This window comes from Hirsutella rhossiliensis (assembly GCF_020360975.1).
Source record: "Hirsutella rhossiliensis strain HR02 chromosome Unknown scaffold00003, whole genome shotgun sequence".
In the NCBI taxonomy this organism is placed as follows: domain Eukaryota; kingdom Fungi; phylum Ascomycota; class Sordariomycetes; order Hypocreales; family Ophiocordycipitaceae; genus Hirsutella; species Hirsutella rhossiliensis.
The window spans coordinates 5,154,744-5,170,979 of record NW_025408669.1 but is presented as its reverse complement, the minus strand read 5'-3'; the positions used below and the strand labels follow the sequence as shown (position 1 = coordinate 5,170,979).

Below are 16,236 nucleotides of genomic sequence, written 5' to 3'. Positions count from 1 at the left end.
TCAGCGCGTGGAGGCTGGGTTTCACGCCAGGGGGCGATCGGTTGCCAACTCTTCCGAGTACCCGTGCCACGCCCCACTTATTTGGAACTCGCATCCCTTTGAGTGCCGACGGACCGCACCCATGTCACGAGCCCCACAGTACGTAGCTACATAAGATACGCATTCAGGGGCTACCCGTGCCACGCCCCACTTTATTTGGAATTCGCAAGCTCCCACCTCCTAAGAGTCCAACTCTCCCCTGTAAAAATTCTTCTCTTCTGCGGGCTGTTAGCAGCCTGTTAGTGGATAATTATTTTCAGGTCACCCGACCATGCTTCTGCCTCTCTAGCCCTAACGGGGCTCTAGCAAGCACCAAAAGGCAGACTTTGGAGAGTTCGTCTCCTCTTGGGAAGCTGGTCTCGAATAACGGCATGCCTCGCGCTGCCTCGCCTTCTGCCGCCTCGCGGCATCGCCTTCTTCTGCCGCCTTTACTGGCTGGCCTCGACTTCTGCCGCCTCGCGGCCCCGACCTCTTCTGCCGCCTCGCGGCCCTTCTTCTCGCCCTTCCTGGCACGCCTCGCGCTGCCTCGCACCTCTGCCGCCTTTACTGGCTGGCCTCGCCTTCTGCCGCCTTGCGGCTCTGCCTCCTTCTGCCGTCTCGCGGCTGAACTTTGCCGCCTTGCGGCCTTTCTGCCGCCCAGCGGCCCGACTTCCTCTGGACTGGTGGGCCGCGGGGGCCCCGAGGAGCTACAAGAGCCTAGAGCTCAAGGCCTCACCCGGGTGTCCCCCGGAGCTGCACACCAATCGACAACACCTCCACCACCTGCTTGCTACGAGGAGCAGGCACGGGGACTTCGCCGACTGTCATAACCACGAAGTGGCCCCGGATCGAACGCTCCTGCGGAGAAGACAATCGCCATCGGGGCGAATCCCCGACTAACATTGCTACACTCTCTGCTTCCTTTTTCTTTTCTTTTCTTTCTGCCCGTAGGCCCTCCTCGAGGGCTTGCGGCCGGCCCATGACTTCGTGGGCTTTCTCAGTCACCCGGCCTCGGCCAAAGACTGACTACTATTACGGCTTCACTGCCGTGCCTGGAACCCGCTGACGGGGGAAGGGCCCCGAATTTCCGACCGGCCTCAGAGCCTCAGAATTGCTAGATGGAGTGGTTAGGTGCTACACACGGTCCTTAGTCCAGGTACTCGGGATATTCTATGTATCTAGTCTTCTCTAGCCTAGCACGTCTTTTGCCCTTATAGGGATGTCCCAGACGGTAATCAATACTACTACTACTACTACCTCCTAAGAGTCCAGCACTCCCTTGTATTCTTACTTTCTTGGCACCATCTGTTAAGGACTTCGCTGTACACAACACACATCCGCTAACAAGGGCGTTTAACACCACGCTCAGCGCAAGCTGAGGGCGGCGATGGCACCCAACCCCGCGGACCAGGCGCGACTGCCGCCCCAGGAACAAGAGCCGATGACTCCCACGAACGCCCCAGGAGCAGAGAAGCGCTCCTCCGGCAGGCCCCACGCGCGGGTCTTGCCGAATTACTGTTGCCACGACGCGCACAGCAACCCGACGACTCTCCATTCGGCTCCACGAACAGCGACAATGCCCACACCGACACCGACCAGCCAGATGCTGTAATGGGAGACGCAGCAGACGAAACCGAGACCGACGAGCCGGACGACCTGCCCGAGACTCAAGGCCCAGCAGTAACGGTTGCCCACGCGGCAGAGAGACTTATCGCCAACCAGATGGAAGCACAACAGGCAAAGCTGGCCGTCTTCCGCGCATTCTGCACCGCCTTCGACAAGACGGCTGCCCAGTTCAACTCGGGCCACGAGCTCAGCTTCGCGAAGGAATTCTCGCGCGGCTTCATTAGCTACTGGGACGACGCGCTCAACGGCGCGCCCACACGCGCCGGTCAGAATGTCAACAACCGCCACGGCAGAGACGGGACCGCACCGACCTACGCCGCTATGGCCCAGAAGGGGATGGCACAGACAAGGGCTCCCCTGCCGGCACGCCTCGGCCCGAAGCCCCGGAAGGCGCCTCCGGTCCAGCCGCCTAAAGATGACCTGCGTGTCTTCGTGCGGCTCGACGACAAGTCCCCAGCATGGGGCTATCAGGGGCATGCCATCAGAGCTCACGTAGCTAAGACTCTCAACCTAGGGACAGAACGCATGCCACAGATCGCCCGGGTTAAGACTGGATGGGCTATACGGGCCTCAGACCGGGAGGCGAGGACCTGCTTGTGGAACGGCAGGACGACTGGGCGGCCCGCCTCGGGGCCGTGGCGGTTGAAGGCTTCCAGAAGTGGCACACGTACGCTGTGGCCGACTGCCCCAGGCAGCTCACGGATATCTGGGGGGCCGCCGTGGACTATGACCAAGCTATCAAAGAAGAGATCAAGCTCCAGACAGGTGCCGAACCAATTGATGTGCACATTGCTAAGAGATACTCCGAAAGCTCCGACCAGCCCACTGTGACAATGATTGTGTCCTTTCAGGCGGCGATACAGAGGAGATGGCGGCTCTTCGGCACCAGCCGACTAGCCCGACTGATCGCCAAGACCGCCCGGCCCGCGCAGTGCGACACCTGTTGGGATTATCACTCCCGCTACGCCTGCGACCGAAAACAAGCCTGCCGACGATGCGGCGGGAAAGACCATCGCGATAACGACTGCAAGCAGCCGGAGAGGTGCGCGAACTGTTCCGGCCCTTCCCGGCAGACCATAAGGAGTGCCCTGCCAGACCTAGGCGCTCTCACGGCCAACTCGTGCGGCTCTCAAGATCGAGAAGTACGCCGTAAGGAAGATCGGCTCTCAGCTATACCGGCAAGCCAATATGGAGCTCGAACGGGCCACGGCGACCGCCTCCCCAACCCTCCCAAGGACCGACCCCATCGCCCTGCATGAGAGCTGCCGAGGACCGCCTCGGCAAGCAACAGGACCAGCAGCAGCAACAGCAGCAGCAACAGCAGCAGCAATGTCGACCCCAGCGGCTGTCCCCCACCAGCGCGCAGGCGCCAGACTCCACAACGCTCCCTCCACCACAGGAAGACAGATCCGAGTCTCCTATGAAGAGGCGCCGACGAAACGTATCCCTGGACCCCTATGAACAATAGGCCCCCAACACTAACAACTCGCGACAGGAGGACGATCCGAGTTCTCCAGGCCAACGTGGCCAAAATAGGGGCCTATCATAGCATAGCCCTACGACTAGCGGAAGCGAAAACTACGACGTCGTGCTCATCCAGGAACCGAACGTTTGGATAGAAAAGAAGGCGGAGCCTGCAGGACCCAGACGCACCGCTCCTTCCACGCATTCGCCCCAGAACGCGCCTGGGAACCGGATCAGGCCCCGAGAGTGATCTCGTATGTCCGGAACCACCCAGATATACGGGCAGAGCAACTCTGCCCCGCCCTACGCGTGATATCCTGTGGCTCGGGTAAACAGCACCCTTATTATCAACTTCTATCGACACGCGAAGACACCCGAGCCACTCGACTACCTCCTCCACCAGCAGGACGTCCCCGAGAGATGCCTCATCGCGGGCGACTTCAACGCCTGTCATTTCTCCTGGCAGCCTGGAGCCCGGGTGCGAGGAACGGAAGGACATCGCCCAGTGGGCGGCCGACAAGGGCTCGGACTGCTCACCACGCCAGGCGAGGCCACACACGCCCGCGGAAATACCATTGATCTAGCCTTGCCAATATCCCTCTGCGGACGCGCTTATCGAAGAGCACCTTCATACCGGCTCGGACCATTACACGATCAGCATTACGCTCCCGGCGGGATTCCCCAAGGACGATAGCTAGACCAGGGTAAGCTCCGAGGAAGAAATGAAGCGATTCGAGGAACTTGTGCGGGCTGGGGCCACAGCACTACCCCGGCTGGCCGTTGAGCCCAGAGGCCTGGAGGCTGGCCGAGGCGCTGTCTCGCCTACTCCAAGAGGCGGCCGACGCAGCGGGCCGACGGCCCAGGAAGAACGCGAGAGGCACCCCATGGTGGAACGATCAGTGCGCCGGTGCAGCGGCCGAACTAAGAGCTATGCGGCGGATCTACCCCACAGGGCACGGCAGAGGTCCAGACTGCCCGGCGGGAGCTGCGCCGGGCGGTACGGCGGGCTAAGAGACATTTCTGGGAGACTGTTCTAGAAGGGGCCGAGAGGAACCAGGATATCTATAAAATCATTCGGGGGTCGAGGAAACCGAGCCGTTCGGGCCCCGCCTATACAGGTAGGCGACCAGGTCTTCGAGACCCAGACGGAAAAGGCAAACGCGCTCCGAGTCGAGATCCTAGAAAGGCGCGGGGCCGCGGACGACATCCGGACCCCTGGGCCCCAGAGGTGCTGGCCCCAGGAGGACTCTCGACTGCAGCGTCACGCTCGCGGATGCGGCATGCGCCTGCACCTCTACGGGCAACACCTCCCGGGGATCGACGGCATCACGGTCCGAATGCTGCGTCGCGTCTGGAACCACATCGGCGAGGCGGTGAGGGAACTATATGAAGGCTGCCTACACGTGGGCTACCACCCCGCCTGTTTCCGCGCAGCAGAGGTCGTAATGATCCCTAAGCCTGGCAAGAGGGACCTGTCTATTCCGAGAGGCTGGAGGCCGATTTCTCTCTAGCTTGCCTCGGCAAGGACTCGAACGCCTAATAGCCCGGCGCCTAGCCTGGGCTGCGATCACACAACGAGTCATCCACAGCCAGCATGCGGGTGCCCTGCCCAAACGTTCAGCGCTCGACCTAGCGCTAGCATTGCTCCACGACGCGGAGACGGCCCTCACCGAGGGAAAGTCGCCACGCTAATCACGATGGATATACAGGGCGCCTTTGACACGGTTCTGCGGAACCGGCTCCTCCTACGCCTACGGAACAGGGCTGGCCAACAAACCTGGTCCGGTGGGCAGGCTGCTATGGAGCAGAGATCGGCCAGAATACGGCTCGAGGATATAACGACGCCGACAACCCCCCTGACGTGCGGGCTGCCACAGGGCTCCCCGGCCTCCCCGATTCTCTTCCTCCTCTATACAGTGCCCATCTACTCGATAGGGGAACCGAACTCGCGCTTCGGCTACGCAGATGACGTGGCCACCTGATCCGGGGCCGGTCCCACAGGAGACGGCCGCCCGGGCCACGCGCGCCGCGGGTGAGCTCATCCAGTGGGGAGCCGATAATGGCGTAGTGTTCGACCCGGGCAAGACAGAAGTCATCCACTTCACGAGACCGAGATACAAAGGGGACCTGCCGTCGGTCTGGCACGGGTCCGTAGAAAGGAGCCACAGCAGGACCTGCGCTGGCTCGGCGTCTGGTACGACAGAAAGCTCTCATTCCGCACGCATGTGGAGAAGTGGGCCGCGAAGGCGATGACGGCCGCAGGGTTCCTCCAGAACCTCTCAAACACCCGGCGCGGAATCCCTCCCCGGTCGACACGGCATGCGGTCACGGCCTGCGTCCTCCCGATCCTTTATACGGCGCCCATGTATGGTACCCGGGGCGCTTCGGCCTGTGTGGGGACTGCCCGCTTAGTTCCGTCGCGGATCACCTACCTGAAGAATAGGATCCAGCTGACCTTAAACGTCGCAATGCGCGCTATCGCGCCCGTCTGGTGTACCATGCCGATTGTGGCCCTCCACCGAGAGACCGGCATCCCCCCTGCCACGCTGCTCCTCGCAGACGCCCAGAGACGCGCCGCGGTCCGTCTACGCTCCCTAGATGAGCGGCACCCTTGACCCCGTATGAGCATCCTCCCAACGCCTGGCCGGGAGCTAATGAAGAGGCACGGTATGCGGGCCCCTCGCGCGGCCCAGAAGCAGCACGCCTCGAGACTCCTGCGTCTTCACCAAATGACGGCCCATGCTCCGAGGCCCCGACTTCTCCCCCCAGCACCCCCTCAGCCCGACCCGACAGGGGGCGTAGACAAAACGCAGGCGGCTCGAGACTTCCACTCGTGGCTCCGGGTATGCCCTGAAGATACCCTCATCGTCTACACTGACGGCTCGCAGAGCGAAGACGGCGCCTGCGGGTATGGGTACTCAGTGTGGCTAGGCCTAGCGAAGTGACCTACGGCAGCGGTCGGGTCCTACTCGCTGAGGTCTACGACGCAGAGGTGGAAGGCGCCCTCGAGGGCTTCGAGCGGCACTCACGTGGTCCCCAGAACCCCGGACCAGCAGTGGCCGATAGTCGTCTGCCTTGATAACACTGCGGCTATAAGAGCCATACGAGGCAGCCCATCGATCTCGTCGCAAGCGGCTGCGGAGAAGTTCGCTGAGGCCGCGGCTCGACACGGAGATGTCAGCACGCGTTGGTGCCCCGGCCATACGGGGATCGCCGGCAACGAGCGGGCCGACCAGCTAGCAAAGGAGGGCTGCCGGGCCGAGGGTCCGGACAGATCGCCGACCTACGCGAACATCAAGAGACAGGCCAAGGCTGCGGCCAGGCGCGACTTCCAGGACTGGTGGGCCGCGGGGGCCCCGAGCAGCTACAAGAGCCTAGAGCTCAAGGCCTCGCTCGGGTGCCCCCCGGAGCTGCACACCAAACGAGAGCACCTCCATCACCTGCTCGCTGCGAGGAGCGGGCACGGGGACTTCGCCGACTACCACGAGAGGTTTAACCACGAAGAGGCCCGGATCGAATGCTCTTGCGGGAGGAGAAAATCACCGACACACCCTACTGCCGGAAGGTACTCGACACCGCCTAAGGCTAGCCCCACGGCGGGCAAGGCTATCAACCAGGCACTAGGAAGGGATTTGACCGGTTCCTCGGGCTAGTAACGGAGGCAGAATTCTTTGATCGGATCTGCCACCGCCACTAGCTCGAGGCCCTCAACCTAATATGTACAACTCTCTTCTATGTTTTCTGCCCGTAGGCTCCTGTGGGCCTACGGCCCAGCTGACTGCGTGGGCTTTCTCAGTCACCCGGCTCTGACCGAAGACTGACTAATATTATGGCTTCGCCGCCGTGCCCGGAACCCGCTGACGGGGAAGGGACCTGAGAATCGAGCGGCCACAGAGTCCAAGAATTGCTAGATAGGGGAGTAGAAGTAAGGAACGCGCGACGGGTCTCCGACGAGCATCCCCATCTTGTACTATACCTAGCCTAGCACGTCTTTTGCCCTTATAGGGATGTCCCAGACGGTAATCAATACTACTACTACTACTACTACTACTACCTCCTAAGAGTCCGCCGACCTACGCGAACATCAAGAGACAGGCCAAGGCTGCGGCCAGGCGCGACTTCCAGGACTGGTGGGCCGCGGGGGCCCCGAGCAGCTACAAGAGCCTAGAGCTCAAGGCCTCGCTCGGGTGCCCCCCGGAGCTGCACACCAAACGAGCACCTCCATCACCTGCTCGCTGCGAGGAGCGGGCACGGGGACTTCGCCGACTACCACGAGAGGTTTAACCACGAAGAGGCCCGGATCGAATGCTCTTGCGGGAGGAGAAAATCACCGACACACCTTCTACTGCCGGAAGGTAGGTACTCGACACCGCCTAAGGCTAGCCCCACGGCAGGCAAGGCTATCAACCAGGCACTAGGAAGGGGATTTGACCGGTTCCTCGGGCTAGTAACGGAGGCAGAATTCTTTGATCGGATCTGCCACCGCCACTAGCTCGAGGCAACCCTCCAACCTAATATGTACAACTCTCTCTTTCTATGTTTTCTGCCCGTAGGCTCCTGTGGGCCTACGGCCCAGCTGACTGCGTGGGCTTTCTCAGTCACCCGGCTCTGACCGAAGACTGACTAATATTACGGCTTCGCCGCCGTGCCCGGAACCCGCTGACGGGGGAAGGGACCTGAGAATCCGAGCGGCCACAGAGTCAAAAATTGCTAGATAGGGGAGTAGAAGTAAGGAACGCGCGACGGGTCTCCGACGAGCATCCCCATCTTGTACTATACCTAGCCTAGCACGTCTTTTGCCCTTATAGGGATGTCCCAGACGGTAATCAATACTACTACTACTACTACTACTACCTCCTAAGAGTCCAACTCTCCCCTGTAAAAATTCTTCTCTTCTGCGGGCTGTTAGCAGCCTGTTAGTGGATAATTATTTTCAGGTCACCCGACCATGCTTCTGCGTCTCTAGCCCTAACGGGGCTCTAGCAAGCACCAAAAGGCAGACTTTGGAGAGTTCGTCTCCTCTTGAGAAGCTGGTCTCGAATAACGGCATGCCTCGCGCTGCCTCGCCTTCTGCCGCCTTGCGGCATCGCCTTCTTCTGCCGCCTTTACTGGCTGGCCTCGACTTCTGCCGCCTCGCGGCCCGACTTCTTCTCGCCCTTCCTGGCACGCCTCGCGCTGCCTCGCACCCTCTGCCGCCTTTACTGGCTGGCCTCGCCTTCTGCCGCCTTGCGGCTCTGACTCCTTCTGCCATCTCGCGGCCCCGACCTTTGCCGCCCAGCGGCCACGACTTCCTCTGGACTGGTGGGCCGCGGGGGCCCCGAGGAGCTACAAGAGCCTAGAGCTCAAGGCCTCACCCGGGTGTCCCCCGGAGCTGCACACCAATCGACAACACCTCCGCCACCTGCTTGCTACGAGGAGCAGGCACGGGGACTTCGCCGACTGTCATGACCACGAAGTGGTCCTGGATCGAACGCTCCTGCGGGAGAAGACAATCGCCATCGGGGCGAACCCCCGATTAACATTGCTATACTCTCTGCTTCCTTTTTCTTTTCTTTTTCTTTCTGCCCCGTAGGCCCTCCTCGAGGGGGCTTGCGGCCGGCCCATGACTTCGTGGGCTTTCTCAGTCACCCGGCCTCGGCCAAGGACTGACTACTATTACGGCTTAACTGCCGTGCCTAGAACCCGCTAACGGGGGAAGGGCCCCGAATTTCCGACCGGCCTCAGAGCCTCAGAATTGCTAGATAGAGTGGTTAGGTGCTACACACGGTCCTTAGTCTAGGTACCCGGGATATTCTATGTATCTAGTCTTCTCTAGCCTAGCACGTCTTTTGCCCTTATAGGGATGTCCTAGACGGTAATCAATACTACTACTACTACTACTCACAATATACTTCCCTAGACCGCCTCCGCGTGTGACTCACTCTTCGTCCTAGTGACCATCGACTCTATCTACTTCTCCTTGCAACCGCATGCTATAGCGACCGGCACCTCCTGAGAGCCACGACCCGCAGATAGGATAAATATATTATGCTTTATCTACGATTGCTTTCCAGAGACAGAATCGCATGCTCGTAAGCATAGAGTAGTCTAACTATACGAATATGCTATGTCTGCCTTCGCCTCCTTCGCTGACTCTTTAACCCACCTCCGAAGGCCGCTCGACGGCCTAAAAGGCGTAGGCAGCGACATAACTATAATATTCTTCGTCTAGCCGGACTGCCCTTCTAGGTTCGCTTATTAGGATAAGCATCGCATTAAGGGTCTTAACGCCGAGACGATCGCCCGCGTCCCTCTGCCTCCTCCCTCTTAGTTGCTAACCGCTAAATATACGCCCCTCCGATTAAATACTAACGAGTCGCTAATATCTATCTTCTTTAGTCTTAATCTCTCGATTTACGGTTAGCTTATTATCTTATCCGAATAGGCCGAAGAGTAGTTCTTTATAAATAGCCGCGTCTATCCCTATGCCCCTACCTAGGAGGTTGCGTAGCACGATATTCTAGAGCCTAACACGGGCGGCACCCTTCTCTATACTATGCCCGCCCTTATCGTCCGCGACTAAGACTACTAGCTATAAGATATACGCCTAACCCTCGCCGATAGTTACCCTAGAAAAATTTAGCTAATAGTAAGTAAAGCGTTCTTCCTAGGCTCTTTAACTCTATAGATAATTTCCTCTATATCCCGCCTATCGTTTCCTTTACCGGGCCTATCGTTAGCTCTAGTTACTCCTTACTACGATAAGAGCTCTTACTAGGACTAGACGCCGCCTAGCTAAAATACTATAGCTTCGTTTAGCTATCTACTTACCTTACTCCTAGGAACCTTAATAAGGCCCTATTTAGAGGCTTCTACTTATTTTAAGTCTTTATCGTCTTCCCTATTTACGCTAACCCTTAGGCTATCTTATATAAGAAGATAGCCGAGCGGCGGGACTCTTACTTCTAGGCTAATATCTACTTTACCTATATAGGCAAAGTCGCTAGCCTACCTAATTATCGCGCTATAATCTACGCTCTAGGCTCTAGCCGAGACTAAATTTTTATTATCGTCCTAGATTCGTAGACTTTTCTCGATAAGGCTACTACTATAACTACGGCGGCCTCGCATCTCGCGACGCTGCTAAAGCCGCTAATATCCTCGACTTCGGCGGCTTTCTAGAATATCCGCGCTACCTCTTACTCTATCGCTCCGCCTAGCGCCCTCCCGCCGACTCCTCCCCCTTCGGCTTTAACTTTAGCTTTAGCCGGCCTAAATACCTTACCGTAGAAACGTTTATATCCTAGGCCCGCCGAAACGCCGATAAAGAGGCCCCGCGTGCTATAGCGGTTACCCGACCCTTCCTCGTCGGCCGATAATAAGAGGTCTACTACTTAGTCTTTCTCTATCTTATCTACTCTATCTTCTTTCAAGCTAGAAATAATTAGTTAGGGTCTTACCTTCGGGAACGCTTTAAAGGCCCTATTAAACTTACCTACCTAGCTATATCGAGGTCGGTATCTAAGTAAGAAACTTATAGAGATAAAATAATTAGGAAGTAAAATAACTATATTATATATATATTTTCGGTAGTATTTTAATTCCTTAGTAGATAAGCAACCTATTACTAGACCTAAGCCCGCTCTTTTTATAGAAATATAAACCTAGCTTACTATATTGCAATAGCCTATCTATAACTTTTAATATCGTTACGCTTTCCTTCTAAGTTCTCCGCGTCTATTATCCTTCCCTTAGAAAGCGTTCCTTCTTATAGACCTTTTAGTCTACCCTTTTAGTATTCTTTACTAGTATATATAAACTAAAGAGGTTGCTATAGACCTATAGTTTAGTTCTTAACGCTATAGTAAAAGGAGGCTCTATATATATATATATAAAAGATAAGAAGCTATATATTAAATCTAGCTCTTATATACTAAGTTACCAACTTTTATCTCCTATCTAAGGCTATTAGTTACTAGCAACGACTTTAAAAAATATAAGTAATACTCCTCTAAGAATATCGGTTATTTTGCACCGGTTTATAGACCCTTTAAAGTAGTATAGATCCCTCTCCTAATCTTTTATTTAAACCTTTTAATAACCTAATATAAACTCTAACCTTAAACTTTCGTTCCTTAAGGCTCTTTATATAACCCCTAATAAGTTACCTTACCTATATTTTATATACCTTAAGGAATAAAAGGCCTTTATTTATGCCTTAAGGAATAAAAGGCCTTTATTAGCGCGTTATTATTAGCGCGTTATTAGCGCGCGGGGAAAAAACGCTAAACTCCGTCCTTTCCTTAAAACGATTAGCTTATAAATTTTCTCCTCTTTTAGTAATCCCGGTAAAATATCCCTTATAATTAGTCGTCGGCGCTTCCTTCCTTACCTACCTTATTATTAGTCGCTGCTGCCCTCCCCCCCCCTCCTTTACCCGATCCTTATAGCCGGCTACTTTTATTATTACGTGCCCCTAAGGAACGAAAGGCTCTTCTAAATACGAAAAAAACCTAAAAACTTTAAAACTTATTTACCCTTAAAAACCTTAGCTTTTAATTAGCCTAAGATTTCCTTCTTTTATCTTAGCCCCTCCTTATAATCTTCCTTTTTTTATTAGTTATTTAGTTATATTACTTTAGTACGTTAGCTAAGGTCCGAACCGCGACCTCTCTTATATCCCTACTTAATACGAGCACGATACTATCGAGCGTCCGGTATTACTATAGCTATATATATATGCCCCTAGAGCTTAAAGAGTTAACGTCTAGCTATCCTAAGGCCTCGTAAATAGTCTTATCGCTTAGCTTACCTAGTCTTACTTATACGGCGGTTATCTCCTCTAGAACTCTATTACCTATTAAATCTCTATCCTATACTTTAGAGATAAGTATAATGCTATTTAACGTCGGGCAGCGGGATAGCTATATATATAGGCTATATAGGTCGTACTACGAGGATATAGCGCGTCTATTAATATTTAACGTTTATATCCCCTATAGCTTTAAAGCTATACGCTCGAGCGTCCTACCCTATACTTTATAGTCTATATATATAAAGGCCGCCGTATAAGGTAGACCCTTTTAGCTAACGTCGTTCTACTACTATAGCCTCTTTCGCTAGTATTATATCTTAATAGTTATAGGCGTTAATAAGATCGTTCTTAGTAGTATCCCGATAAAGTAAATATCTTTTATTATCTTAGACTTTAGTATTATCCCTACTAGCGGCCTAAAATAAACTATTATATCTACCGAGATATAATGCCCTAGGTATAACTTATTAAGGATAACCTTTAGCGCTATATAGCTAGCACCGTTTACTAGCTTTAGCCCTTAATAGGTATTATAGTTTATAATAACCGGTATCCCTAGTATAAATATAGAGTTTTACTATTTAGCTAAGTAGAAATCTCTATTCGGCTAATACTAGCTAAAAGGCGGGGTACCTTTATATCCTATATTAGTACTATCCTTTTACTATTCCTTTTAGCAAAAAATCCTTAAAACTCCTAGGTAGCTCTAACTACGAAGTAGCGTACTTAAGCGCCCGAGCTAGTAGGGGAGGGGTCCCCCTTAGGGAGGGGCCCTACTATAGGGGTTTACCCTTATACGAGGTAAGCGCGACGTATAAGACGAGTACTTTAAGATACTTAAGATTTCTCTTTAATAACTAAGGCGTATTATAGCTAATTAAAAGAGGGGATTTTATAAGACTCTTAGCTAAATAGAGATTTCTACTTAGCCGAATAGTAATACTCTAAATATAAAGACGGCCGGTACTAGTATTACGCTATCGTTACCTTAGTTTAGTATTATAATAGCCTCTTTCTCCGTTAGTAAGCCCTCTTTTTATTTATAGATAGATATAAAGATACGTAGCGTTAACTAGTACTAGATCTAGAACGCTAAGCTAGCCTCTATATTAAGGTTCTACTAGTTCCTATTTAGCGGCGTTACTATAGTAATACTTAATACCTATAAGATCCGCCTACCTTCTTAGTAGTATCTTAAATAAATAAGCTTTCCCTTATACTTTTACCTTAGTCTAGTAAGGAGGGATAGACTAGCCTAAGGGCGCGCGCGGCGAGAGTATTCTAAGATAAGGCCCTTTAACGCTTATAGGATAAGATAATAGCTCTAGACTATACTTATAAGGGCGTACGCTACGCCGTTAAGTCCGGCGCTTAATACTTAGATCTAAAGCTAAAGCTAAAGGTATAGGTAGCCGATTACTATATTAACCTATAGGGGTATTTATACTAGCGGGGGAGACTATAGGTACTAAGCGTACTATATACTATAGAAGCTAAGGAGAAGGAGTAACCGCTAAAGCTAGATAAATAAAATAAGCTCTAAGGGAGGCTAGTCTAACTTATCTATAACTCTAGCATTATAGGTTACTTAGGTAGATAAGGTATAGCGGTAGGCCTTATAAGGGACTTTTACTAGCCCCTCTTATAGTACTACGTTCGTTGCTTCCTTTATAACTAGCTTTTAGTACTAGACCGGTTCTATATATATATATAGATAGACTTTATAATAGACCTCCTACTTACGGAGGGTAGTAACCGCTATATATAGGTAATTAAGGACTAACTTAGTAAATTAATAGTATTAAAGCTAATACCGTTTATAAATATAAAAGCCTATATAGAGCGATTCCTTTAATACTAGGCCTACTTATATAGCTAGCCGGCTTTTATTATAAGCGATAAAAAGTTAAACTAAATTAGCCGCTTTTAGTAGTACTTATACTAGCTACTTTAGATTATATAGCTACTTAGTATAGCTTATTACCTATAAACTAATAGGGGACCTAAGAGGGTTAACTAAGAAGCATAGGTATACTTATAGGTAGTTATAGCCTATAACTAAGCGGACTAAGACTACTAGCTCCCCGCTACCTAGCTCGCGCTAAATAGTAAACTATAAACCTTTATTAAGATAGCTCCCTTCTTTATAATATATAGCTTTAAGCCGCCCTTCTTAATCCTATTTACCGCGGACGTAGTAGTAAAGTAGTATAGTAGTATATTACTAGAGAGCTATACTTTTATATTTATATAGAAGCTATAAGAAACTATAAAATACTACTAATCCGCGATAGCCGCTATAGTATAGGATTAAGAGTAGTACGTTAATAAGACTAAGGCGCTAGCGGATAGGTTTATAATAAGAGATAAAGTATAGCTCGACCTCTATAACTATAGGTTAGCGCGACTAAAAAAGAAGTTAGACTAGCTATATATAAAGTTTATAGTATAGAGGGTTATTAGCCTATAAGTAGTTAAGCTTAATAGTCTCTTAATAGGGGTCTATAATAAGGTTAACGTTAACCTCTTTCGCTAAGCCTCCTTTAATTTATTGCTTAGATAAGAAATAGTAGACGCTTAACTACCTATATTTAAGGTAGAGGGGGACGATAAATTTAAGGTTAAAGAGATATAGGCTATACGCTAAAAGGAAGTAAGCTAAGGGAAACGCTAGGAGGTTCTTATTAAATAGCGTAGGTACCTTGACCTTATATAGGAACTTATATATAAGTTTATAGGAGCTATAGCCCTTAATAAGTTTAAGGCCTTATATAAACTAATAAACGAAAATAATAAACTAGTAAACTATTAATAGCGGCCTAGGCTAAGACTATAAAGTAAGTAAAGTAAAGGGGGTAGTTATAGTAATATAAGTAATATAAGCGTAATAGTATAGGTAGAGATAAAAATAGCGTTTATTATAAGGTAAAGCCCTTAAACTACTTAGGCTTATTCCTTATTATTATTATTATTATTATCTTTATTATCGTTAGCCTCTTCTTTCTTATTAACGGTAGCGGCGGTCTCTAAGGCGCTAAGGCGGCCCTTTAAGCCTATAAGCTAGTCGGCGGCGGCGGCGGCTTTAAGGGTAAAGGGGCAGCGGCTAGCGGCGGTAATAAAGGTAGCGGCGGTAGTAGAGGCAGGTATAGCTAAGGGGACCGACGATAAGGTAATAAAGGTAGTATCCCTAGCGCTAGGTATATTAGAGGCGGAAGTAAAGGAGTAAAGGAGTAAGGACCTACTTAAGTATAAGGCCCTATCGCTTAATCTAAAGGTATATAAGCAAAAGCGGAATTTTAGGAAATTAAGGAATTATATAAGACTACGTAATAGAGGGGAAGAAGGAATATAACGTAGGACTTTTAACGGAATTTATTAGTAGTATATTAGTATATAAAAGAGGTATTAAAGTTAATAATTCTCTATCTATCTACTAGCGGATATACTGTCTTATATAGATAATTATAGCTAAACGGAAGAACCTTTCGGGACTAGATTTAAGCTACTATATAGCCCTAAGACTAGGGAATTCCGTGATACCTTAAGTAAATCTAGAAGTATCTTAGTTCTATTAATATTCGTGTTTAAAGGAGGTTAGTCGTGCTAGTATTCTTAAGAGGTCTTAGCTAGTATTCTAAGCTAGCTCTATTCCTTCGATTCCCGATTATACGATAACTAGCAACCTATTTAATATATAATAATATATAAAATAACGAACGATTCTTACTCTATAGGATAAGATTTTATCTATAATTAATATACTACTTATTAGCTTATATAATCGGGAGAGTATATTATAGCTGCTTTATTTATAGTAGGAATACCGTTCCTTATACTTAAGAGCGCGGAGGTTATAGTAGGCGGCGGCGGCGGCGGTAAGGCGCTTCTTAGTAGCCCCCTACGCTTACCTATACGAGCCGGCCTTTTAAGCCGACGCTATAGTAAGTAGGATAGGAGGCGCCGCCTTATAGGCGCGGCCGGCGCGCGCGTACTAGTAGTAGCTACCGCCGCGGCGGCGCCTAGCCTAGTTAGAGTAGTTAAGCTCCTACGACGTATAATATATATAAGGGGCCGAGCGGGCGGCGCCGGCCTATACTTAGCGCTTATACTATAGGAGGTTAGCGGATAATATTTATTACGCTTACCTAACTATAGACTTATAGGGGTAGCGGAGATAGAGGTAGGGGCTAAGGGGCTAGGTATTATAGGTAATAGCGGGGATAGCGTTATTACCTTAAGGGCGACGTAAGAGCGAATAGTATAATAAAGGCGGCGGCGGCGGCGGTAGGAGCGGTAGTAGCGGCGTAGGTAGGAGCGGCGGTAGCGGTAGAGTT

General features: G+C 51.0%; 3 protein-coding genes across 3 annotated transcripts; all 3 read left to right on the top strand.

Annotated features, from left to right (window-relative positions):
• Positions 1–1,629: 1,629 nt before the first annotated feature.
• Positions 1,630–3,112, top strand: HRG_03770 (Ribonuclease H-like protein; the record flags this gene model as incomplete). The annotated part of the gene is made up of 3 exons (XM_044862241.1): positions 1,630–2,187; positions 2,253–2,793; positions 2,880–3,112. The coding sequence occupies 3 exons, from the start codon at positions 1,630–1,632 to the stop codon at positions 3,110–3,112; spliced, it is 1,332 nt and encodes a 443-aa protein (XP_044723267.1).
• Positions 3,113–3,830: 718 nt separating this feature from the next.
• HRG_03769 (reverse transcriptase (RNA-dependent DNA polymerase) domain-containing protein) lies at positions 3,831–5,090 on the top strand (the record flags this gene model as incomplete). Its single annotated transcript, XM_044862240.1, has 4 exons — positions 3,831–4,011; positions 4,061–4,105; positions 4,231–4,481; positions 4,818–5,090. The coding sequence occupies 4 exons, from the start codon at positions 3,831–3,833 to the stop codon at positions 5,088–5,090; spliced, it is 750 nt and encodes a 249-aa protein (XP_044723266.1).
• A 486-nt stretch (positions 5,091–5,576) lies between these two features.
• Positions 5,577–6,761, top strand: HRG_03768 (RNase H domain-containing protein; the record flags this gene model as incomplete). Its single annotated transcript, XM_044862239.1, has 3 exons — positions 5,577–5,713; positions 5,771–6,006; positions 6,064–6,761. 3 exons carry the CDS (start codon positions 5,577–5,579, stop codon positions 6,759–6,761), a joined length of 1,071 nt encoding a protein of 356 aa, XP_044723265.1.
• Positions 6,762–16,236: the final 9,475 nt, after the last annotated feature.